This window comes from Artemia franciscana, chromosome 15, assembly GCF_032884065.1.
Source record: "Artemia franciscana chromosome 15, ASM3288406v1, whole genome shotgun sequence".
In the NCBI taxonomy this organism is placed as follows: Eukaryota; Metazoa; Arthropoda; class Branchiopoda; order Anostraca; family Artemiidae; genus Artemia; species Artemia franciscana.
Genome location: NC_088877.1, coordinates 17924606 through 17952378, shown reverse-complemented (window position 1 = coordinate 17952378; position 27773 = coordinate 17924606). Strand labels below are relative to the sequence as shown.

Here is a 27773-nt window from a genome sequence, read left to right as displayed (position 1 = left end):
AGGTGAACCTAAGCCACCATGTGGAAATGAGATGTTTTATGCTTATTGTTGGGGCTCTATCCCTGTTTCGTTTCTTTGTCAGATAAATGACCTGTTTTCCTTCCCGTAGTTACAGTTGCTTAGACTTACTTACAATATAATTTTCAATGATAAGTTAAAGTCGTGTTGCTAAGCTCGTGGTTTTGCAAGAAGTAAAAGCTTTGGCTAAAAATCAATTATTGTTCGGCTGACCTGGGCCATTCAAAGATAATATTAAAATTTACAACGAACAGAAATTACTCCGTATATGAAAGAGGTTTTCCCCTCCGCAACGCCTCACTCTTTACGCTAAAGGTTGACTCTGTCATAACTCTACTTAAAAAAAAACATTGGCGCAAAGAGCGAAGCGTTGCAGAGGGGACAACCCCTTTCTTCGATGGAGTAATCTCTGTTCGTTTTAAGTTTTAATGTCGCTCTTTACTTGTAGTTAAAAACCTTGTTTCTTTTTAATTTCTGAACGTATTTGAGTTAATACATGTTTTGATTTTGGCTAACTACACATGAATAATTAAAACGAAATTTGCATATTAATCTTTTTTTGCTAAATGGCTTTCTCATAGTTTCAACTGAATGGTTTTGATAAAAAAAGGGGTGGGGAGGAGGCCTAGTTGCCCTTTAATTTTTAGGTACTTAAAAAAACAACTAGATTTTCTATTTTTTGTTTGAACGCTTTTGTTAGTAATAATTATACGTACCTTACGAATAAACTTACGTAACGAAATTCTATATTTGTGTATTTTTTATTACGTATATGAGGGGGTTTGGCCTCTCTTCAATACCTTGCTTTTTACACTAGAGCAAGGACAAAAAAAGCAAGAGACTTTTTCTATCTCCACAATGACTTTTTCTATCTCCTTAGTTCTCACCAGATACTTCAAAGCTTTACATGGTATCATTCAAATTTAGATAGAATAGTTACATAGTCTCAATAAATCCTCTTCGGAGCCGTATGATGGGTGCACTTCCAAGAGTGAGGATGTACAGTCAAACAGTTCGTGGTAACGATCTGTAGTAAGGAGGGACCCGGCTCAATAGTAACCGAAACCCTAAACAAGAGCTAAGAGCTCATATGGCACTTGTGACGAAACATGAAGAGCTAAGAGCCAAGATCATATGGTATGATCATAGGTATGAGATCATACATATGAGATCAGATAGGTATGATCATAGGTATAGAGATAATATGGTATGAGCTGTAACAAAATTCTATGAATCAATAGATTGATTTAAAAAAAAAAAATGAGAGTCTTAATGCCAGTCAGGATTTAAAACATGGGCTCTGAGTCACGATGTCCTTCTAAAAATCAAAATTCATTAAGATCCGATCACCCACTCGTATGTTATAAATACCTAATTTTTTCTAATTATTCCTCTTCCTTTAGCCCCCCAGATTGTTGAATCTGGGAAAACGACTTTATTAAGTCAATCTGTGCAGCTCCCTGACACGCCTACAAATTTTCATCGCCCTAGCATGTCCAGAAGCACCAAACTCACCAAATCACTGAACCTCTCCCCCCAACTCCCCCAAAGAGAGCAAATCCATTACGGTTCCGTCAATCACGTATCAAGGACATTTGCTTATTTTATCCACCAAGCTTCATCCCAATTCCTCCACTCAAAGTGTTTTACAAGATATCCCCCTCCAACTCCCCCCAATGTCAAAAGATCAGGTCGGGATATGAAATAAGAGATCTGAGACATGAATTCCTTCTAAATATCAAATTTCATTAAGATCCCATAACTTATTCGTAAGATAAAAATACCCCAATTTTCACGTTTTCCAAGAATTCCGGTTTCCCGCTCCAATCCTCCCAATGTCACAGTATCTGGTTGGAATATAAAATTAAAGCTTTAAAGCACAAGATCCTTCTAAACATCAAATTTCATTAAGATCTGGTCACCCTTTCGTAAGTTAGAAATACCTCAATTTTCAAAATTACTCCCCCGCCAACTCCACCAAAGAGAGCAGATCCGGTCCGGTTATGTCAGTCACGTATCTTGGACAGGTTTTTATTCTTCCCATCCAGTTTCATCCTGATCTCACCGCTTTAAGTATTTTCAAAGATTTCCGGTACCTCCAAACTGCCCCCCCCCCAATTATGCTGGATACAGTTGAGATTTAAAATAAGAGATCTGAGTTTACTCCTTCGTAAGTTGAAAATACATAATTTTTTCTAATTTTTCAGAAGCCCCCCCCCCCCAATAGAGCGGATCCGTTCCAATTATGTAAATCACGTACCTAATACTTCTGCTTATTTTTCCCACCAAGTTTCATCCCGATCCCTCCAATCTAAGCATTTTCCATCATTTTAGGTTCCCCCTCCCAACTCCCCCCAATGTCACCAAATTCGGTCGGGATTTAAAATAAGAGCTGTGAGACACGATATGCTTCTAAATATCGAATTTCATTGAGATCCGATCACCCGTTCGTAAGTTAAAAACACCTCATTTTTTCAAATTTTTCAGAATTTACCCCCCCAGCTACCCCAAAGAGAGCGGATCCATTCCGATTATGTCAATCATGTATCTAGGACTTGTGCTTATTTCCTTCTAAATATCAAATTTCATTGAGATCCGATCACCCGTTCGTAAGTTAAAAATACCTCTTTTTTCTAATTTTTCAGAATTAACCCCCCCCTCCCAACTACCCCAAAGAGAGCAAATCTGGTCCGGCTATGTCAATCACGTATCTTAGACAGGTTTTTATTCTTCCCATCCAGTTTCATCCTGATCTCACCGCTTTAAGTATTTTCTAAGATTTCCGGTTCCCCCAACTGTCCCCCCCCCCAATTACGCTGGATCCGGTTGAGATTTAAAATAAAAGATATGAGTTACGAGATCCTTCTAAATATGAAGTTTCATGGAGATCCGATCACTTCTTTGTAAGTTAAAAATACGTCATTTTTTCTAATTTTTCAGAATTAATCCCCCCCCCAATAAAACGGATCCATTCCAATTATGTAAATCACGTATCTAAGACTTCTGAATATTTTTCCCACCAAATTTTATTCGATCCCTCCAATCTAAGCGTTTTCCATCATTTTAGGTTTCCCCACCCCAAATTCTCCCCAATGTCACCAGATCCGGTCGGGTCTTAAAATAAGAGCTTTGAGACACGATATCCTTCTAAATATCAAATTTCATTGAGATCTTATCACCCGTTCGTAAGTTAAAAATACCTGATTTTTTTTTAGTTTTTCACAATTAACCGCCACCCCCCCCCAACTACCCCAAAGTGAGCAGATCCGGTCCGGTTATTTCAGTTATGTATCTTAGACAGGTTTTAATTCTTCCCATCCCGTTTCATCATGATCTCACCACTTTAAGTATTTTCTAAGATTTCCGGTTCCCCTCAGCCCCCCCTTATTACGCTGGATCCGGTTGAGATTTAAAATAAGAGATCTGAGTAACGAGGTCCTTCTAAATATGAAGTTTCATGAAGATCCGATCACTCCTTCGTAAGCTAAAAATACGTCATCTTTTCTAATTTTTCAGAATTACCCCCCCCCCCCCAATAGAGCGGATCCGTTATAATTATGTAAATCACGTATCTAAGAATTCTGCTTATTTTTTCCACCAAGTTTCATCCCGATCCCTCCAATCTAAGCGTTTTCCATCATTTTAGGTGCTCCGACCCCAAATTCTCCCCAATGTCACCAGATCCGGTCGGGACTTAAAATATGAGCTTTGAGACACGATATCTAGATATCAGATATCAGATCCTTCTAGATGTCAAATTTCATTGAGATCCGATCACCCGTTCGTAAGTTAAAAACACCCAATGTTTTCTAATTTTTCAGAATTTACCCCCCCCCCCCCCAGCTATCCCAAAGAGAGTGGATCCGTTCCGGTTATGTCAATCATGTATCTAGGACTTGTGCTTATTTTTCCCACCAAGTTTCATCCTGATCCCTCCACTCTAAGTGTTTTCCAAGTTTTAGGTTTCCCCCTCCCAACTCCCCCCCCCCAAAGTCACCAGATCTGGTCGGGATTTAAAATAAGAGTTCTGAGACACAATTTTCTTCTAAATATCAAATTTCATTGAGATCGGATCACCCGTTCGTAAGTTAAAAATACCTCATTTTTTCTAATTTTTAGAATAGACCCCCCCCCCAACTAACCCAAAGAGAGTGGATCTGTTCCAGTTATTTCAATCATGTATCTAGGACTTGTACTTATTTTCCCCCAAGTTTCATCCCGATCCCTCCACTCTAAGTGTTTTCCAAGTTTTTGGTTTCCCCCTCCCTACTCCCCCAATGTCACCAGATCCGGTCGGAATTTAAAATAAGAGCTCTTAAACACGATATTCTTCTCAATATCAAATTTCATTGAGATCCGATCGTCCGTTCGTAAGTTAAACCCCCCAAACACCTCAAAGAGAGCAGATCCGTTCCGGTTACGTTAATCATGTATCTAGGACTTGTGCTTATTTTTCCCACCATGTTTCATCCCGATCCCTCCACTCTAAGTGTATTCCAAGACATTAGGTTTCGCCCTTCCAACTCCCCCCAGTATCACCAGATCCGGTCGGGATTTAAAATATCAGCTCTGAGACACGATATCCTTCCACACATCAAATTTCATTAAGATCTGCTCAACCGTTCGTAAGTTAACAATACTTCAATTTTTCTATCTTTTCGAGTTAACGGGCCCGCCACTCGCCCCCAGATGGTCAAATCGGGAAAACGATTTCATCCCGATCTCTCCACTCTAAGCGTTTTCCAAGACTTCCGGTTCCCCTCTCCTACTCTCCCCCAATGTCACCAGAACTGGTCGGGGTTTAAAATGAGAGATCTGAGACATGAGTTCCCTCTTAATATCGAATTCAAAAATACCTCACGAACGGTCACCCGCTCTTAAGTTAAAAATACCTCAATTTTTGTAATTTTTCTGAATTATCGCCCCCTGCATCTCCCCCAAAGAGAGCGAATCCATTTCGGTTATGTAAATCACGTATCTAGGACTTGTGCTTATTCTTCCCACCAAGTTTCATCCTGATCACTCCACTCTAAGCGTTTTCCAAGATTCCCCCCCCCAGATCCCCCCAATGACAATGGATCTGGTCGGGATTTAAGACATGAGATCTGAGTTACGAGGTCCTTCTAAATATGAAATTTCATCTGATGAAATTCAAGATCCGATCACTCCTTCGTAAGTTAAAAATACCTCATTTTTTTTTTAATTTTTCAGAATTAACCCTCTCCCAACTCCCCAAAAGAGAGTGAATTCGTTCTGGTTATTTCAATCACGTATCTAGGACTTGTGCTTATTTTTCCCACCAAGTTTCATCCCGATCCCTCCACTCTAAGCATTTTCCAAGATTTTAGGTTTCCCCCTCCAATGTCACCTGATCCGGTCGGTATTTAAAATGAGAGCTCTGAGACATGATATCCTTCTAAATATCAAATTTAATTAAGGTTCGATATAATTTTTCCAAATTTTCCGTCCTCCCACTCTCCCCCCTCCAGATGGTCGAACTCGGGGAAACAACTATTTCTAATTTAATCTGGTCCGGTCCTTGATACGCCTACCAAATTTCATCGACCTAGCTTACCTGGAAGTGCCTAAAGTAGCAAAACCAGGACCAACAGACCGACAGACCGACAGAATTTGCGATTGCTATTTGTCACTTGGTTAATACCAAGTGCCATAAAAACGGAATTTTGATACCAATATTTACATCAAAAGAATCATATTTTAATGCTGATTTTAAATATATAAGTGTCATCAAGTTTAGTTATACCCATCAAAAGTTACGAAAATTTGCCTTATTTTAGAAAATAGGAAAAAAACACCTAAAAGTCACTGAATCTTAACGAAAATCACACCACCAGATCCAGCGTGCCAGAGAACCCTATTGTTAAAGTTTCAAGCTCCTATCTGTAAGATAGTGGAATTTTGTATTTTTTGCCAGAAGCTGGATCACGGATGCGAGTTTATTTATTTTTTTTCCCAGGGGTGATCGTATCCTAGAATGTTGCAAGAAGGCTCATTCTAATGGAAATTAAAAGTTCTAGTGCCCTTTTTAAGTGGCCACAAAACTGGAGGGCATTTAGGCCCCCTCCCACGCACATTTTCCCCCAAAGTCACCTGATAAAAATTTTGAGATAGCCATTCTCATCAGCTTAGTCAAAAACCTAATAACTATGTCTTTGGCAACGACTTAATCCCCCACAGTCCCCGGGGGAGAGGCTGCAAATTACAAACTTTGGCCATTGTTTACATATAGCAACGGTTATTATGACGTGTATTATGAATTCGTATATACACAACGTGTTTTGATTTACTTCAACACTCCCCTCAAAAATCTCTGAAATGCTCACATGAATAGCCTAGTCTTCTTAGAAGTTAAGGTTCAAACATGGATGTATTACTCAATAATACATACTATGTGTAAACAACGGACGAATTTCCTATCTTACAGCCCTTATCCTTAGGACTGTGGGGAAGTTGACATCCCCTAAACTGCACCTTTTAACAATGCTGAAAAAAATAGTTCTCTTAAAATTTTGATCAGACATGTTTTGGTGAATGATTGACATGGGGGGGGGGGATTGACATCCCTCCATTTACTTTTTACTTTTGAAAAGGCTACTAAAACTTTTCACTTACAATCAAAAGAGCTCCATCCGATCCAAAGTTTATGCAGCTACCCTTTCCATAAAAACCTTATATGCTCTGGGCAAAATCTACAACCGTTGCCCATGGCCTTTTGAGGATTGTATCTACCCTAATGACTCTGTTATTTGATTTTTGGACTATCTGTAACAAAATGGCTATCTCACAATTTCAGTTAAATGTGTTATGGGAAAAGAGGATTTCAGGGAGGGGAGCCGGCTGCTCTCCATCATGTTTGAGTTTAAAAGGGAACTAGAACTATATATTTAAAATCAAATGAGCCTCTTCTAAAGTTTACATGATCACCCTTTCCATAAGAACCTTATATGTCCTTAGGGCATAACTTATAACCCTTGCCCCCCCAGACTCTGGGGGATTCTGTTCAACCCAATAGCCTCAATAAAGGATCTGTGAACTATTTTTGAACAATTGGCTATCTCAAAATTTTTATCTGATGCAATTTTGGGAAATAAAACATTGGGAGGGGGGCATGGCTGCCCCAAATTGCTTTGACTCTTAAAAAGTAAACTAGACTATCTAAATTCTAATCAAATAAGCCCCCCCCACAGAATTTGTATGACCAAACTTTCTATAATAAACCTTATATGCCCTAGGAGCATAGTTTATAACCCTTGCGCTGAGGGCTCTGGGGAGGGGTCCTCCTCAAAGACGTAATTTTCAGCAGTGCTGCAACAAGTACTCCAAATTTTTACCTAAGTATCAAGTATTAAGTACTCATTGTTTTTTTTTACTTAAATATCAAGTAATAAGTACAATCCAAATTCTTACTTAAGTATCAAATATCAAGTACTTGTCAAATTTGTACTTAAGTATTACTTCAAATACTACTTTAAGTATTATATATATATATATATATATATATATATATATATATATATATATATATATATATATATATATATATATATATATATATATATATATATATATATATATATATATATATATATATATATATCTGATATCAAGCCCATGCAACATTTTTTAAAGCCATTCTGAAGGCTTCTTAACCCCTTCCCTTGCCTATAAAATGTCCCATGTCAATCCTCTCTTGGAGATCAAATTTGTACTTAAGTATTACTTCAAATACTACTTTAAGTATTATATATATATATATATATATATATATATATATATATATATATATATATATATATATATATATATATATATATATATATATATATATATATATATATCTGATATCACGCCCATGCAACATTTTTTAAAGCCATTCTGAAGGCTTCTTAACCCCTTCCCTTGCCTATAAAATGTCCCATGTCAATCCTCTCTTGGAGATCTTCATCAAGAACCAGAATTTCCGTTTTATCGTTTTTAACCGTTTCCTTGTTCGGCTGGTACACACCCAATGAAGCCCAAGAAAATAATCTTAACCAATTTTCATCACAACGGCTTGAAAGGAAAAGACTATCAAAACAATTAAGTGTAGTCAAAAAACTCTTGATTGGATCAGGCATATCACATGACAGGATTAGTACAGTGCACGCCTTGGCTGTTACACACCCAACGAAGTCCAAAAAATAATCTGAACCAATTTTCAACACAACGGCTTGAAAGCAAAAGACATTCAAAACAATTAAGTGCAGTCAAAAAACTCCTGATTGGATCAGACAGATCACATGACAGGAGTATTACAGTGCACATAGAGTTGAACTTCTGGTGATTAGTATTCAGTCAAATCTGGCACGTTTGAAAAAATACACGGTCATTCTGAAACATGTGGGAATGATAAAAAAAAATATCGAAATTTGTTTTTTCCCTTGTTTAGCTGGTAGACACCCAACGAAATCCAAAATATAATCTGAACCAATTTTCAACACAACGGCTTGAAAGCAAAAGACTTTCAAAACAGTGCAGTCAAAAAACTTCTGATTGGATCAGACAGATCACATGACAGGATTAATACAGTGCACATAGAGTTAAACTTCTGGCGATTAGTGTTCATTCAAATCTGGTTCGTTTGAAAAAATACAAGGTTATTCTGAAACATGTCAGAATGGTGGAAAAAATATTGAAAGTAGAAAAATAAACTTTGGACTGACTTTAAAACATATAAAAGGTAATAAAGTAGTTCATTCTCTGATTCAATAAGTAAAAACCTTAGCAGCAAAAAAACTCAAATTTAAAAGTAAGGAGCCAAGTGAGTCAGTTGCAGACTTTTTTTATTAAGAGAAATCAAAGCTCAATAAAAAAAAGAGCAGCAAAAATCCACACTTTCGGCAGCTAGCTGAAGGTCGCTGGCTCTCAGCGAGCTGAAAGAAAAGAAGAGTATGAAAATGAAGTCTTGATTCACACTTTGAGGACATGTCTCGCCCTACACCTTTACAAGAAAACTGCCTCAAGTTTTCAAGTTAAATTTCAGACGCGTAATGAAAATGTATGGCATCTATATCCTTTGGCTGGTTTTCATTCAAGCAAGCTGCATGCTGTGTAGTCAATTCAGATGGTCGGTAAAACTCCCTACAAACATATATTATAAAATCACGGGCCTGCAGCAAGCCCGCTGATTCAGACGCATTCCATACGGCTTGTCAAACTGCAGAATGAATGAATGAACTTCATTATCCGTAAAAGTGTAAAAAACAAAAGTACGGAGTATTATAAATAAATAAAAACAAAAACGATAAACAGCAAGGAAAAAAATTCAGACTAACAAAACACAACATGGACTAATTAACCAGTATCAATATGGAAAAAAGGCTGCAGAGGGTCGTAAACGTGAATAAAGTAGATAGTCGTTTTACATAAATCATTACTGGAAGACCGAATTCAAGAAGGCATATCTATTAAACCAAATTGGGCAATTATTTTTCTGTTTTGGTGCCATCTAGGAAGCCGGAGGAGTTGGCAATATCTGAAATAAGCCGCACGTAGAGTATGGTGATTCTTCTTCCGAAAGAGATGAGCCATGCCTGATAAAAACAAAAGCACAGGGGCACAATAAGCGTTATAAATCATGCACAAACCGTTGCGGTTGTAACGACTTTTGTTTGGGGATATTTTCCCATAAACGACGCGTAGGTTTTTCACGGCTTGATTCACTAGGGATGAAAAGGTAGTGGAAAGTGTTGGACCGGAACACAGACATAACCAACCAATTAAAGAAGAATATGGCAGAATTGCAGTCCAAGCAACGAATGGAGCGACCACATAAGGGCTATTAAAACAAATAAACTCGCATTAACTGACAGTCCAATCTTAGATAGTTTATTGGTTAATATGGTAAAATTGGAAAGCAATCCACGGCGAGTCGGGGCAACAAGAAGAATGTCGTCTGCATATGCAACAGAAGACAAACCAATATTACCGTAAGAAACAGAATTTTTAAGGCGATGCAGGCACGATGCAAGCACACATTTAAATATACTAGAAGACAACGCGGCAGAAGTTGCAACCCATCTATTTCTAGCAGCAGTTTTCACACCATGAAATGGCAAAAACCATGAGACTAAGTCGAAAATCTTCAGAGAAAAAAAGGAATAAAACAAGAGCTAAGAGCTAATATGGCACTTGTGACAAGGTCGGAAGAGCCAATAGCTCATATGGTATGAGCTCTAGCAAAATTATAAGAATCAACAGATTAATTTAAAAGAAAAATCAGAGGTGTACTGCCGGTCGGCATTTAAAATAAGAGCTCTGAGACACAAGGTCCTTTTAAAGATCAAAATTCATTAAGATCCGATCACCCACTCGCGAGTTAAAAATACCTCATTTTTCTAATTTTTCCTCTCCCTTCAAAACCCCCCCAGATGGTTGAATCGGGGAAATAAACTTTATCAAGTCAATTTGTGCAGGTCCCTGACATGCCTCATTGTCCTAGCACGTCCAGAAGTACCGAACTCGCCAAAGCATTGGACCTCCTAACCACCCCAAAGAGATTGGATCCATTCCATTTTCGTCAATCACGCATCTACGACATTTGATAATTATACCACCAAGTTTCATCCCGATCTCTCCACTCAAAGCGTTTTCCAAGATTTCAAAATAAGAGGTTTAAAATAAGAGATCTGAGACATGAGTACCCTCTTAATATCGAATTCAAAAATACCTCACGAACGGTCACCCGCTCTTAAGTTAAAAATACCTCAATTTTTGTAATTTTTCTGAATTAACGCCCCCTGCAACTCCCCCAAAGAGAGCGAATCCATTTCGGTTTTGTAAATCACGTATCTAGGACTTGTGCTTATTCTTCCCACCAAGTTTCATCCTGATCACTCCACTCTAAGCGTTTTCCAAGATTTCCGGCCCCACCTAGATCCCCCCAGTGACAATAGATCTGGTCGGGATTTAAGACATGAGATCTGAGTTAAGAAGTCCTTCTAAATATGAAATTTCATCCGATGAAATTCAAGATCTGATCACTCCTTCGTAAGTTAAAATACCTCATTTTTTTTAATTTTTCAGAATTAACCCTCCCCCCAACTCCCCAAAAGAGAGTGAATTCGTTCTGTTTATGTCAATCACGTATCTAGGACTTGTGCTTATTTTTCCCACCAAGTTTCCTCCCTATCCCTCCACTCTAAGCATTTTCCAAGATTTTAGGTTTCCCCCTCCAATGTCACCTGATCCGGTCGGTATTTAAAATGAGAGCTCTGACACATGATATCCTTCTAAACATCAAATTTAACTAAGATTTGATATAATTTTTCCAAATTATCCATCCTCCCACTCTCCCCCCCCCAGATGGTCGAACTCGGGGAAACAACTATTTCAAATTTAATCTGGTCTGGTCCCTGATACGCCTGCCAAATTTCATCGTCCTAGCTTATCTAGAAGTGCCTAACTAGCAAGACCGGGACTGACAGACCGATAGACCGACAGAATTTGCGATCACTGTATGTCACTTGGTAAATACCAAGTGCCATACAAAGTAATTTTTCTCTAGGGATGGAATATTTGGTTGAAGCTTGGCTTTAGTATGACTTATTTTGGAAAAGGGTTATTTCCAGGCTTTGGGCAAGCCATGGATGGAAGTAGCTATAGGCCCTACTAAACTGAAGGAAAACTCGACTTTCTTAAAACTGGAAACCCCCTACCCCTTGCCCTATTTTAGATAGGGCTTGTGATATCAGAGCTAGATATGATCCCTGATCCTAGTCATCCTTGGTCCAGCTTTCATTTGGATCCGTTGCTCCATTCGCAAGTTATACTAAATTAAACCAAAAGCTTGACTTTTTTCAGCACTTAAAACCCACTCCCCCTCGTTCTATTTGAGCTAGGGTTTTCATCTCAAAACGTGATGCCTGTCACAGTCTTACGCACTTTTGATTCAATCTTCACTGAGATCCATCAATCTCTCGCAAGTTACACTGAATTAAATGAAAAACTCAACTTTTTTAGCTCTTAAAGCCCCCTCCCCTCGCCCTAATTAAGTTTGAATCTCCATCCCAGAACTCAATGCACATCATACTCTTAGGCATCTTTATTCAATTTTCATCGAAATTCATCTCTCCATTTGCAAGTTACAGTGAATTAAATGAAAAGCTCGAATTTTTTTTAACACTTAAGGCCCCATCGCCCTAATTAAGCTCAATTTTAATCCAAATAGTTCAATTTTAATACAAATCTAACTGGTGATTCTCCCGCTATACTCGATTGCACAGACGGGCGGACAGACAGACAGATCTCAAAAACCTATCTTGATGGATATTTCCCACTATCCAAATAGGTGATGATGCCTGGATCATGATATGCTATTGTTTTCCTTTTTTTGATCCAACGAGCGAACTTGGCTACCTAAGACGTTGCAAAATCCGTCCGTCCGTCTGTCTGTCTTTCCGTCCGTCTGTGTAATCACGTATAGGGGGAGAACCGCTGGTTGGACTTGGATGAAAATTTTGATGGCCAGATTTGGTGCCAAGGATTATGAGACACATCAAGTTGAAAGATGTAGACCCTAGCTAAAATAAAACAGGGGGGAGAGGGCTTCACCTGCTAAAAACAGTTTTTCGTTTAATTCAGAGTAAATTGCGACTGGAGTGATGGATCTGAATGAAAATTGAACCAAAGAGGCCTAAGACCATGACACATATCAATTTTTGAGACAAAGACCCTAGCTCAAAATTAACAAGGGGGAGTGGGTTTTAATTCCTGAAAAATTTAAGTTTTCTGTTTAATTTAGTATAACTTGCAAATGGAGTAACGGATCCGAATGAAAACTAGACCAAAGATGCCTAAAATCAGGGCTCATATCAAGCTCTGGTATCACAAATCCTATCTCAAATAGGGCGAGGGGGAGAGGGTTTCAAGTCTTAAGAAAGTTGAGTTTTCCTTTAATTTAGTAGGTCTATAACTTATGAATGGAGTGACAAATCTGAAGTCAGATTCGTCCGAATACCTGAATTTGCTGGAACGAATTTGACAAAATACCACTGCATTGGATCCAGCTAGAATTCCCTAGACTTGTTTATTGCAGACAACATTAATTGGGCAAAGATTCATAGCTTCAGTAGTTTTACCAAAAATGTGGTCCTGAAGATGATGAAATGGTAGAAATCTGGTTCAGTTGACGAGATGACGAAACTTACACTAATGTCAGAAATATAAGCCCAGATGGACTACAGTATGCAACATTTAGTACAAAACAAGGGATTTTAGCTCAGAGTCGACCAGTGAACTGTGAAGTAATTTCAATTTTCTTTCTTTTATAAACAAAAATTAAGCCAAGTGTTAATCATACTATAAATTTTTTTTCGTCAAAAGCATATGCCTTATTTCATATCCAAAAACAGGGCATGGAGTTATATCCGAGTTTACTCTAAATCTAAAGGGTGATGTTTTCTTGTACATTGCCAAAGCACACACACACAAAAGCTATATCTGAGTTTGCTCTAAATCTAAAGGTGATGTTTTCTTGTACATTGCCAAAGCACACACACACAAAATTTTCGAGTCAAAGGTAAAGTATTTGAAAAACAAGTACATTAAAAGTATCTTAAGTAATAAGTATTTCGTAATCTTACTTAAGTATCAATAATAAATACACTCTAGAGTTTTTACTTAAGTACAAGTGCAAGTAATGGAAAATTTTACTTAAGTAGTACTTCAAGTAAAAGTACTTTAAGTAAGCGACAGCACTGATTTTCAGGCCTTTCAAATACGCTGAACAAAATGGCTATCTAATTTTTTTTATTAGATGTGTTTTGGGAATGGATGGGCGTGAAGATAGGGGGGAGGGTGCTTTCCTTCAATCACTTTTGACTATTGAAAAGACCCTTTCAATTTGCAGTCGAATTTTTTAAGTTTCTACGACAAAATAAGGGAATCTCAAAATTTCTATCAGATAAATTTGGAAAAAAACGAGGTAAGGGGATATCCACCCTCCTATTAGATAGGTAGGTAGGTAAGTAGGTAGGTAGGTAGGTATGCATTTATTTCAAATAAAAGTTTCAAAAATTGTACTACAATCCACATTATGCTGCTCAGTTTAGGGAAATAAAATGCCTTTGTTAAGCAGAGAAACAACAACATATATATGATAACTTTATTGATTCCAGGTAAAAAAAATACTCAAAAATCTCTCATCTCAAAAAAACTCTCATCTTAAAAAACAGAAAAAGCAAAAAAAGAAGAAAAAAAAACAGAGGGATAAATTTTAATCGCCATAATTTACGAATTATTCAAAAATATTTTTTATTCTTCCTTTAAATAACATAAAGTTTTAATACCACCTAACACTCTCTGGGATCGGGTTCCAAATACCAACACCTACATGCTTAATCATAATTCAAGATTGCGTTACATGCCTGATTTTGCTAGTCAACTGTTCAGAGTTCCTAATAAAATAATCGTGATAGTTTGAATTATATTGATGAAAACTTCTAAAATGAGACAATGGAAACAATCCATTTAAAACCTGGTATACAAATATTAAATACTGAGGAGACAATCCATTTAAAACCTGGTATACAAATATTAAAATCTGCTGAAACTCAATACGATCAATATTCAAAATATCTATATCTCTAAAACAATCTTTAGTGCTACCACACGCAAGATACTCACTTAAACTTCTAATTGCCTTATTCTGCACAATATTGGACCCTTTTGACATGACTAGAAAAATTGCTTGCATACAATGAACAACCATACACTAAATAAGGATGAACAATTGAATAATGAATTGCTTTTAGAACATGCAGAGGAAAACAATTTGTGTGATCTTCTTAAAATACCAATTCCACAAGCCGACTTCAAAGAAATAACATTGCAATGATGAATACAACTAAAATTTACATAAAAATAAAATCAGTTTGAATATTAAAAGTTTTTGATTTTGTGATCCAGTGAGCCCCTCCTAAGTTTATACAGTCTTCTTTCTATAAAAAATCTTATATGGCCCCTGGGCATAACTTACAATCCTTACCCCGATGGTGGCGGGGGGGGGGGGGGCTTCATCCTCAAAGACATTATTTTCAGACCTTTTAACTACGCTGAACAAAATGGGTATCTCAATTTTATTATTGAATGTCGTTGGGGAAATGGTGGGCGTGTGAGGGGGGTTAGTTCCCCTCCAATCACTTTGATGACTATTAAAAGGGGCACTAGCCCCTTCAATTTCTGATCGAATGAGCCTTTTTTTTAAGTTTCTACGACAACAAGCCATACGGCCATCTTAAAATTTTCATAAGTTGCATTTCGGGAAAATACGAGGTTGTTTTTTTTTTGGGGGGGGGGGTTTCCACCTTCCAGTCACTCTGAATCTTAAAAAGGGTAGTATAATTTCTGATTAACAATGCAATGAGCCCTCTTCGATCACCCTTTCTATATAAGCCTTATATGCCCCCAGGGCATAGCTTACAGCCTTTGACAAGAGGACTGTCAGGGGAGGGGGGGTGTCATCCTCGAAGACATAATTTCCGGACCTTTCAACTACGTTGACCAAAATGGCTATCTCAAAATCTTGATTGGATGTGTTTTGATAAATGGTGAGCGTGGGAGGGGTGTTAGTTGCCCTCTTGATTAATTGCTAATTGAATGAGCTATTTTCGAAGTTTCTGCGACAGCTCCTTCGATACGAAGTGCCCTGTTGTAAAAGAAAAAATATTGTGCCAACATCGCTCTTTACTTACGCACCACTATTGCACTGTCTATGATAAATAGGGCATGAAGCGTATTTCTTATATACATTTATAAACATATTTGTATCTAATTTTCTCTAATCTATAAAAACCTAAGCTTCACAAGAGACAAATTTAAAAGATTATTGCGCTCAAAAACTACCATTGTATTCCCAAATTTTGGTTTCAATTTAAATTAAAATCCTACAATTGATTAATGGATGGATTTTATAGAAACTTATAAAATACCATAATGAAACATAAAACAGACATAAACAATACAGCAACTAAAGTCAATGTTAAAACGAGAAAAACTTACCTTAGACAAGACGGGAGCTGTCCCTCCTAAAAACGACTTTAAATCAAAAATGTTTTTTATTATTTAATGAGCTTTTCTTATTCATTGGATGAAGTCGGGTAGTTATAAGTTTGAACATAGCTCTTTACCAACGTTTGAAAAAATGCTTATTTTTTACATTCAAAAAAGGGCTCTTCCATTCTCAAAGGTATATGATAAGAAAGGGAAACTAAAAGTGAAAAAGCAAAACATTTATCATATTACTCTCGTGTCTGTGTTTTAGAAAGAAAGTCAAAGCAGGGGACGGGGGGTTATTGTAGGCTCACTGATATGACAGGCGGAACTTCTTTATTTTAAATTCTAACGTAACTCTTTTTTCTCATTTCAAACATTTCAATAAGTAAGTACTTATTAGTAATTACCTCCCTAATAGCCTTTCTTATTCAGCGGGTAAATTTTTCTCGTTTAAAGTTTCAACAGGGCTCTTCCTGCGGTAAAATATGATTCTTTGATACACACTTTGGAAATGTAATGTTTTCAGAAATGTTGACAGCTTCTTCTCCAACACTAATTCATGAATTCACTATCATGCCTTTGCAAGCTTAAAATGGTATATGTTCCAGAAAAGAATCTTTACATTTTTAATTTTCACCAGATTTTGAGATTCGGGATTTTGAGATTTCGCATGTGTGTGTGTGTTTTTTTATGGGGGGGGGAGTAGTTTAGGTCTGAAAGCTAACTTGTGTTCATATTTGCTACTTAAACTTTGATGTCCAGAAAATTCACTTCGACTATTTTAATTTTGATATAAAATACTTTGTATTTTAAACCAAAAAAGCTACTTAATACTGTTTCAAGAAAACTCATGCCTCTTTCTATCTGATAGACACTGTATATGCTCGTGACCACACAATTGAGAAAGACAAGAAGTCTGACTGGCATGAAAAAATAATCAATTGTGACAGTCCAACCATCTCTTGTACCTCAGACGAAGGCGTGCCTTCACCGGAAGACAGGGACATTGGAACTGGGAAATTAAAACGTATCAGTGGGCATCCAAAGCGAAAGCAAAGGAGATACAGGTTAGATCCGACTTCCTTTATTCTAACTCAAGATAAATATGTTTTTCATGTTTTTGCTATTATTTTTTTTGTAATATTTATGAAAGTTAAGTTCTATTGTTTTTGTTGATTGCCATTTCATAGCAAATACTATTGTGACCCAAAAAAATGTAAAAGGCGGAGTGGCATAGTGAGATATTTGCTTCGTAAAATTATATTTACTAGAAATCCGGAAGGCTCTTGAATGAAACCCATGAAAAAAAACTGTTTCTAGCTTGAGAATCTGATTTTTCTTTGAATTCATACGCTCAGAAACAAACAGGAAGCCCGTATTCTTTTTATAAAATTTCCGAAATTTCTAAAAAATCGACTCGTTCATTGGAGCTTTTTCCTTGACCACGAAATGTAAAATAATTTGTAGCCTAGCCCACTATTAATGTATTTGTATCAAGGTTGGTTCAAATTTGGATACAATTGGGTTTAAATTGGACAAAAATCCAAAACATAAATTCACAGAATGCCAAAAAAATCACAAAATTTAAATGATAATGCTATTTTGTCATCCAGATTTTTTTATTCTACTAGTTAGAGCCGAGATGATAGCTTTGGAATCAATATTTTCATTAAGCAATACAGACCATCCAAAAATGTCGAAATGATGCTAAAGCCATATTTATTGCACAAATATTGCACAAATGGTGGCCAAGATTGACGGAATTGTCATCAAGAATTCTAAGAAAATTTAGTGAGAAGGAACAAAATGGAGTCAAGGTTACAAGAAAAGTAGCCAAGATTGTCAGTAAACTTTTTTTTGTTAGTACTTGGGTCAAAAACATAAAAAAAACAGTACTTTAGGCAATAATTTATTGACATAATATTGGGTGGAAATTGTGACCTTTGGATGAATCTAGCGGTAGGATTTTCATATATACAGTTATTTAAAGCTTAAAAAAAAATCCATTTCAGTCAGAATCCAGACAAAGTAGTTATATCTTTTTTGGCTTGAGAGATTCGTATAAATATAATTTAAACCCCATAAAATCAAAGAGAATCCAATCATATCAAAGTTATTTCGCTAACTTATATTGGATTCATTGGTTTCTGTCAGAACTTTACCTTTAGCACACTTTTGAGGATTTGTTTTAAGGGTGTAAAAGAGTTTTCTGTAGAGACCATTCTTAGAAGCCCCTTCGAAGTTATTTAGAAAATAATAAAAGAGAATAAAAAGGTAATAATCGGAAACAACCAGCATGGTGACGCTACATGGGATTATGGTCAATACAAAACATATATCAGTTAGAATTTTAGCCAAAGTCATAGATGGCTTTTATACTTATGGCTGTGATACTTATGGCTGACCAACGTTTCGAATCATTAGTGTCGCATAGTAATTAGTTTAAACTAAAAAACAAAGTGAAGTGATTAGCCACCTTAGGTAAATTTATAGTTGACAATATAATTTAGCTAGGATGAAAGTGAACGCATCACTTTGTGCCTTTTTTTTGTCTTTCATAATTCGATAATTACTTCCAGGGGAAATAACATTTTGAGCCCTTAAAAGGCTCAAAACAGATCATAATAGCCAAAAGTTGAAAAAATATGTTTTTATAAAAATTGGTTAGTGAGGAACATTGCCATGTTAGCTGATTCAGGAATGGTAATTACTATTTTCATTAGTCTTGATAGTAATATATTACTATGAAAATAAATATGGTGAATTACTCAGAAAGAGCCAAACGAACTATTAAGAATAAGGAAAATAAAAATTATCATTACCAAATTAGCTACAAATGGCAACTTTTTATTACCGAATACTTATTCTCAGAAATATGTTTATAAGCTATTAGTTGCTATGGTCTGTTTTACCTTTGGGGGTCCCATTAAGGGCTCGAAATATAATTTCCCCCAGAAGCGGTTATTGAACTATAAAACAACGTAAAAACAGAATTAAGTGATATATTTACTTTCATCATAGCTATATTATATTTTCAACTAGGAATTTAAGACCACCTTATTGAAAAAAGATCTTTTTTTAATTTTTTTGGGGGAGGAGGGTCTTCTAGAAACATTGACTTATCTTGCAATCCAAGCTCCATTTTTGTTACTCTTGGCATACATTGTTTCATATTTGTATTGCATTCTCAGTGACATTTCTTGGAATTTCCTTTGACAAATCTTGCAATTCCGGCTCCAACTTGTGCAATCTCAGGTACGTGGTTTTTCGCTTCAGAAATATTTTGTTACTTCTGGGTGACCCATCCCTATAAAAATCTCGGCTCAAAATGTTGTCACTCCTTGCAACAATTTAGTCGAATTTATGGTCTACAAAAAATCTGAGTGCCAATTGAAGCGATATCGGTTATATTTTGTACAATCCCGTGGACAATTTGTCTACGCCTGCCTCGTTTTGTCCAATTTTGGCTCAATAAAAATGTCGTATAGGTTACTATGCATTTAGTTTTGGTGTTGAAAAAAGTGTTTTCTTTATAAAAAAAAAAAACAAATTTTTGACCTACAGTTTCTCTAATATCCTGACAGTCTACAAAAATAAATAAATATAGGAAATAATAATAATAACAAGATATAATCAATTTGAGTTATCGGTCTATTTGACAAGTCCTAAATAAAAACTCCAATCGAATATACATTTTGGGCACATAGACTTAATAAACAGCGATGAGTCTTAGAGTTCATTGAATCGTTCCTATGTCTCGTTAAATGAGACGGTAGAAATCAAGGAGACAGTGATTCGATCATGAAATGTGGTACCTAGTACCAAATTATAAGTGGAAAAATGATCAGATAGAAACAAAACACCTGTTCTGCTTCTTTTGTCTCTACTATATACTTCAAAGCTTTATATGGCATCACTTAATTTTATCAAAATAGTAAAAAAAAAAGTCTTAAGAATTGCCCTTCGGAACAATATGATGAGTGCAGTTCCATGAGCGAGCGTGCACAATTACTACGAATAAAAGAAAAATGATTACGGAGTTGAGCTTTACAGTCCCTACCGGTGGTGCTGATCTTCGTTTCTTGGCCCCTCAGCCAGGAAGTGCAATGTGGGGGGAGGGGCGTTGGGGGCTAACCATCATTGGCTTTCGCACACACACCCTTCCTGTTTACCTTCTCTAGATTTCTCCAGGTACCCATTTAGAGCTTGGTCGACTCTGGCTGATCTTACAAGGTCACACCACTGACTCTCGTCTTAAGCTAAATGGGTAGACTAGGATTCGAACCCTCGCCTTCCCGGATAAAGGATCCCAAATACAGTGCACCAATCCACCCGACCAGGACGGCTCAATTATACGAATAGTCTATCTAAAATACATATGCTTCATTATTCAGTTTGGTACATAGGTGAACATAAAACACCCTGTGGAAATAAGATTAAGGCAAAACTTTTACTCTGCGCAATAGGAATGCTGGTTCCGTAGCCTTGCATCGGAGCCTCTCCTGTCCCCATATGGAGTATATAAGTATAGACATGTAGCACCCCACTTGACTCGCGATAATCAAATGATGATTGAAGAAATAGGAATTAATAACTAAATCACGGTTTTACCCAAACTTGGTTAATCTGTGGATATTGTTACTTTGTTTTAAAAAACTTTTTGTTGGTGCAGGAAAATCAAGTTAGGACCTGCCTTCATTGAAATTCATACCATATACTAGGAAGCTGGTCTTTCCTTTTTTAAATTTTTTGTTGTATTAAAAATTGTTTTTGGAAATTTTACTTTTAAGCTCTTTCGATCTTTTTTTCTTATTTCTCTCTGTAAAACATTTTCTTCTGTTAAATTTTGCCGTTTATTTTGAAATAAGACATAGATTGGTTGGAAAAACGGTGTAGTTTTTTTTTTCTAGAACTACTTTTAAAAATTTTCAGCTTGAAGAGCTGGAAAGTGCTTTCCAAAAAACTCACTACCCAGACGTCTTCTTTAGAGAAGAATTAGCAACAAGAATTGAACTAACAGAAGCCCGGGTTCAAGTAAGTCTTTATCAAATTGTTTCAACTTTTTTGTATTTTTTTTCTCTAAGAGTGAGAGATCAATTTGAAATCTTACACTATTTATTGTTAGTGAATTGCTATCTAAAGAGACGTAGCTTATTCAGATACAAACACTTGTAGCATCGAAAACCATTTATTTCGGTGGAAACTTAAACCTTAGAAATGGTATTTATGCTTCAAATATAAAGTGGCTAGAACACCTCAAGTTTACGTATAATTCAACTTTTTGATCCTAATAGCCATATAAATACTTTTAATTCTGCAAGTCAAAAATTAAAAGATAAAATTGTATCAAATGATTTTTAATATACTTGTCAGCTCAATATTGTTCTGACTAGCCCAACCTCCTTCTCTAAATGTACAGAGATGACGTTGAAATGTTCATATACATTGGATGAAAATGCTCCATTCTTTAATGGCTATTACCTTAGTTGAATTCTCTCTTCTTAAAATGAGCTGACCTCATATGACAACAAGGTAGTTTAGCTAAATCTCTAATCATTTTTCTATCGAAAAATTAAAAGAAGGCAAAAATATTCAATAAGTCAAGGCTTGTATGAAACCAGCAGGAAGCCTTGGGAATTTCTTTGCCAAAGAGTTTAAGTAAAAGATGCTCTTTACTGCCAAATAACTTTCTAAGAAATTCTGATTTCCCAAAAATCGCGAGATTTACTTTTAAGCTTTTTGGCTCTGAAAACTAAGCATTAAAGTTGATTTTAGGTAACTAATATGATTTTTTTCAGAAATGTAAGAAAATTCTGTAAATATTCAAGTTGTAGAAAAACTACATTGACAAAAATCACGTTTTCTAAAAACTAGTTTTGTGTGCATCCTGCCTAGTTATGTATAAGAGCCTAGATATTGTTAACTCTACTGTATAACACTAAGACGTAAAGCTTACAAGGAAGGCACATGGAAGATGAGAAAGAAATCACTAAGAAAAACAGTTTTTGGCCAAAAAAAGAAAAAGTGAAAAATATCATTTTAATCAAAATTTTAAAATAAAAAGCGTTAAGATATTCTTCCTTGATAATAAAACTTCGCTGATTTAGATTTAAAACAAAATAATAATAACAATAAAAATTGCTTGGGAAGCTTCCCTATTGCAGTTGTCTCTTCTAATTAGAGGAAAGGGTATTTATTTATTTAGTATTTAATATTAACTATTTTTTACCCCCCAAGGATTTTTTCTTCTTTTTTTGGGGCGGGGGAAAGATATGAGGAAATGATTTAGCAGATTCATGGTGGTTAAAATTCCGGCCACAGTCAGGACTCTTTTGTCTTAAGAGTGGCCGTTAATGGTAAATTGTTTGTTTAATTTATATGTTTTGGATGAAAACAAAAATGTCTATGCCTATGTCTATGTCTAAAAATTTAAAAAATTGATTGCACTTTGTGGAAGCCATTGTTTTTGCGCAATGATATATATATATATATATATATATATATATATATATATATATATATATATATATATATATATATATATATATATATATATATATATATATATATATATATATCATGAAAAGAGAAATCACCAATGCAATAGCACAAACACACACACACAAAAAAAAAAAGACAGAAGGAGAAAAGGAAGACTGTTTTCCTAAATTAGTGATTAATATAGACCAGCTCTTGAATGAGGCCTTAACCCTACTCATCCATACAATCACATAGGTCAAACAGCATAGCCATACACAATCAACCATAAAGAATAATCCATGGACAGGCAGTCATGTCGTCAATAAGTATAAGTCGTCATTTACCAAACAATAGAAAAAATAATAAAGACAAATAATTCAGAGGCAACAACCCAACACAAGGGCTCATCAGGAGAATACACTGGCCTATATAGGGTTTCGCCACTCTAAATTCTCTACCCAGCCAAGTGTTGTGGCTACCACAGAATATCCATGGCATCCCCGTGTCAGGTATCACCCCCAAAATACATGCCTATGAAAGAAAAAAACAGTTAATGTAAAACAACCAAGTAACACCAAAACAAGCTTATCCTGTTAATATATCCCTCTTTTTTAGCAACAATATGTAAACTGAATATAATAACTTTTACCAAATCACAAATATTAACACATTGCAAAAAACCATTGCAACAACAATTCTCGAACCTCCTAAATTAGTTGAAAATTTCTTTAAGTATTTCTAGATAATTCTTTTGATATTTATTTAAAAGTTCGTTATAATGAAAACTAAATTTTTTAAATTGCCAAGTTAATTTATTTGCAGAAAAACCTCTTGATATCAATTTTTGGCTTAAGATTTTACATCTATTTTTAAAATCAATATAATTACTACAAATCCTTACATAACGAAGTAACTGTGAGAAAAACGCTGAATATGTGATATTTGAGTGTATATTACTTTCAGGGAATGGGAAACTAATCACTTCAAAATCATCCGTTTTATTATACATTTAAAAACTTAATCTATTATTATCACAAATATTAATATTTAAATCTAAGAAATGATCTTCATGACCAGCGCCATGACTAGGTTCAAGAATAAGCTCTGATGGATATATATTTTTAGAAATATCAATGTATACAGTTTAAGTTTAAGATACCTTACAATTTAAGACCAAAATATCATCTAAATATCTTTTATTATTTGACAAAACATGTTTTAAATTAATTGGATTATTCTTATCCATCATATATTTATATTCTAGTTGACTTAAAAACAAGTCAGCTATAAATGGGCTGGCATTCCCCCCCCCATGGGAATTCCCACAATTTGCTTGTACAAATCACCACCAAATCTTATATAAGTATTGTATAAAACAAATTCTAATAACTCAAAAATCATATCCAAGCTCTAACATCTCAAGTTAACTGTAGTATTAAAGCAATTTGTCCATATAGCTTTTTTATTATAAGTGTCTATTTTTAAGAACCTTTCACTAGATAAGAGGAAAGATTTCTTGATAACAGTTTTTAAATTATCAAACACTACATTAAGTGATAAATTAGTATACATTGTCGCAAAATCGAAAGACTCAATTCTTTTAGCTGAAACCATTGTTAAAGAATCTATCACCTGCAGTGAATTATTAACACTCCAATATGGATTAAAATTCGAAAATTTTTTAATACCAGAACAATAGGTTTTAAGTTTATTTACAATTTCCTTTAAAATTAAAGAGAGGTCAGTAGCAGCAATGCGGGTTGGACATTTAGCTGCTCCAGCAATAAACCGTGGTTTAGGGGGATTCTTATGAAATTTTACAGTCCAATATAGGAAAGGGAACTTTTTATCATTGTCATTTATTTTAATATTAAAATTTTTAAAAAGTATTTCTTCAGTCTTTTCAATTAAATTCTCATCCTCTATATTTACCTTTTCGTAAACATTAGTTGTGCATAACTCCCTTTTTAAGATATCACAATACAGCTTCTGACAAATTATGGCAAAATTATTATTAGCTTTATCCACTGGCACAATTACAAATTCATTCTTTAGATTAGCAATTGCTTGTTTAATCTTCGCATTATAAAATAATGATTTAGTGTTACTATTTTTTAAGTTATAATATATTTTATTTCTTATTCTACTAATAATTAAATTCTTCCAACTTTGAAAACTCTCTTTATTTTTATTCTCTTTCTTACACCACTTATCAATAAATAAATCAAAATCATTTTCCAAGCCATCAAGAACACTCGATGGTTTCAGATGATGAGAAAGACGGAAATTAGCCCCTTTATTCATTATAATTTGAAGATCATCTTGCTTTATTATTGACAAGTCCCCTGTTATAACATGTTTGTAAGTAGGATTTACAAAAGAAATATAAAATTGTAGCACTTTCCTCCCAGTTTTACGGTTTGCCTTTATCCTGACTGGAACACATTTTAGGGAGTAAATTCACATCTTCAACGAAAAAAAAACAGCGTTATAAATCTCTGAATTTAAAAATTAATATCTGTAAAATAAATTAGGCTGAAAACAAGTAGGCTAATTCGTTAGAAAACTGCTTTATTTGCGGAGCTGCCTTTAATGAATTTTTTTTTTGTTGGAGTTAGTTGCTAGAGTAAGGACTATATAGCTACACAAGTAAAACCCAACATTATTCGTGAATGTCTTGCATTTTTTAATTTTAGAACCCTATATCGATCTATGAGTCTCAGATTAACAATCAAAAACCTCTTAAATCATTTGCATTCAACCATCTGTTAAAAACAAGTATTTTGCATTGAATTTTCACTTTTATATATGCCTCATATTGTAATCAACAGCCTTAAAATCTTAAAATACCAGCCTCGTGGACAATCAAAGACTATCTTTGAAATATCGACTTAATGTGATTTGATCCTGAACTTGTTTCAATGGAAGGCTAAGATAAGAAACCAATATGCTCCGAACTACTTAAATGCTAACTTTGCTTTAAATCAATCACCTTTTATGAAATCTGCACTTAGTTCATTGTAATGACTAATATTCTCACCGCGATTTTCACCATAGAGGATCGAATTTGGATCTTTTTCATTCTCGACCGAAAATGGTAAGAGAAAGATTGAGCCTATTTTGTACCTTTGTGATAAGAGATAGAACTAAAACATTTTTAACCAAAGGGGTTCAGAGAAAAGTGTGTGCTTAGCATTAAGCAAAGGGGGTCAGGGGCGAGCCCAACTCACTGCTTATGCAATTAGAATAGAGACTACTCTGACCTATTTACTAAGCCTAGCTCCATAGAGGATTAGTGAAAGAATATAGGCGCTCTGCACCAAAGGGGATTACAGAAAGAATATAGGCGCTCTGCACCAAAGGGGATTACAGACGGAGGGAAGTCTTAATTGAACAAAGAGGGTATAAAATAGAGGCGTACACAGTAGTGGCCAATACTGGGTTATAAATAGGGTTATAACAGGATATTGTCGGTTAAATTATTTCTTAAATAAAATCTGAAAAGCTAGAAGCGGAGAGTGTATTTGTGTTTAAAGTGAAACTTGTAGCCACTTCCTGTTTACTTGTCCTGTTTATTTCTTACAACGTTTTGGTATGGAACTAGGACTCCATTCTTTAGGAATTAATTTCCCATTTTGTCCTAGTTCAGTGATTTCTGATAAAGTATTAAGGAAATGTTTTAACCGATTTTGGTATTCAACTAGAAGACTGGTTTGATGTTAATATTTGATATTTATAGCTGATTGTTCCCTTTGATTGTAGCATTTATTAGTTTCATTTATTCTAGTTTTTTTTTCTTTGTAGTGTTAGTTTGTAGACATTTAGCAGCGAAATGCTTGTAAAAGTTTAATCACTTAATAAAAATCATCATCAAGGGGTTATAGATGAACCATTTATTCTGTAAGCCGAAGGATTTCAAAACGGAACGGACAAACTATTGACAAAAGAGGGATCAGAGACAGAGCGTATGGACTGTTGAACAAAGGGGTTTGAAATAGAACGCACTTACTCTTGACAAAAGGGATAGAAGACGGAGACTGCACACTGTTTACAAATTTTATTATCTATAGCTAAAAGGGTGTTGAAAATGGATTATATTCACACTTTACCAAAGCACCCGAGAATCATTTTCTGCAAAAAAAAAAGCAAAGTAGGCTCATATTTGTGACTTATCACGAGGAGAGGAGGAGAGAAAACGGGCCAAAGGAATTCATCCTGGACCCTTCAGTATTTGAGATTGTAAGCCCCTATTTTGCTATAATTCTGTCAATTTCTAATACATTGATCTTTTTAAAAAAACTATTACGAGGCTTTTTTATTAAATGGTTATTTGAAAAATTAAGACCCTTGTCCTGGGATTGCTTTTATTGTGATTCTTCTGGAGGTGCATTTCTTACCTTGGATGGTTCAGATTGTAATGATCATCTTGATTTTTTTTTCTAATGCAGTATGAGCATTCTGGGGATATCAGTAGCCATATGGTGTTAGAGGAATGAGTTTTAAAGAGAAACTCCTAAAGAGAAAACTAGAGCTAGGAACGTATTTTTAAGTTACCCAAGTTCCAGATTTTTACGACCGAACGTTCTGTCTTACGAACATTGGTTTATACCCATCTTGTACTGAATCTAAACTGGTATGTGAAATTTTGAATGTTTCAGAAATCTATTACTAGATGTATAAAAAAAAAATCCATATTAATATCGTCAATATGCAGAAAACCATACACCAAACAAAATACAAACCCAATACAAGTTGACCCTTATACATCATTTGTATTAAAAAAAAAAATAATACTTATGGTAAATCGAATTAATAATGTAGCTTACTTTTGTTTCTTATCTAATTTCAGGTTTGGTTTCAAAACCGAAGAGCAAAATGGAGAAAGCATGAAAAGACAACTCAACATCATCAGGCTAGTTATGACCCTTGTAATAGAAAAATAAAAGGGGAAATTTTTAGCAGTGGAGAACCCAAGCTAATAAAGGTTTTTTTCAGTGGCAGTTCTGGCCTCTCTTGTGCTCGGGGCAAACTTTTGATTAGAAATCTTCCTTACTCTTTTTCCAAAAACTTTCAAACCCTATTTTAGCACATTTTCTATGTATTAAAAAAATCATTTTTTCCATAAAATTTTCTTTTATAAAATTTCATTCAATTCTTACTTTAGCCTCTGCAAAATTATTAATCTATCTATGTCCTGTAATATACGAACAGGTTTGAATACA

The 27773-nt window shown here is 35.1% G+C and overlaps 1 protein-coding gene across 1 annotated transcript in view; it reads left to right on the top strand.

Moving 5' to 3' along the window:
- The window catches only part of LOC136036548 (homeobox protein Hox-B7-B-like), a 38687-nt gene extending 11050 nt beyond the window's left edge, over positions 1-27637 (top strand). The window contains exons 2-4 of the mRNA XM_065718852.1: positions 16943-17138; positions 20982-21105; positions 27401-27637. Of these exons, the coding sequence (XP_065574924.1) occupies positions 16943-17138; positions 20982-21105; positions 27401-27637 (557 nt within the window). The remainder of the gene's footprint in view (positions 1-16942; positions 17139-20981; positions 21106-27400) is intronic.
- Positions 27638-27773: the final 136 nt, after the last annotated feature.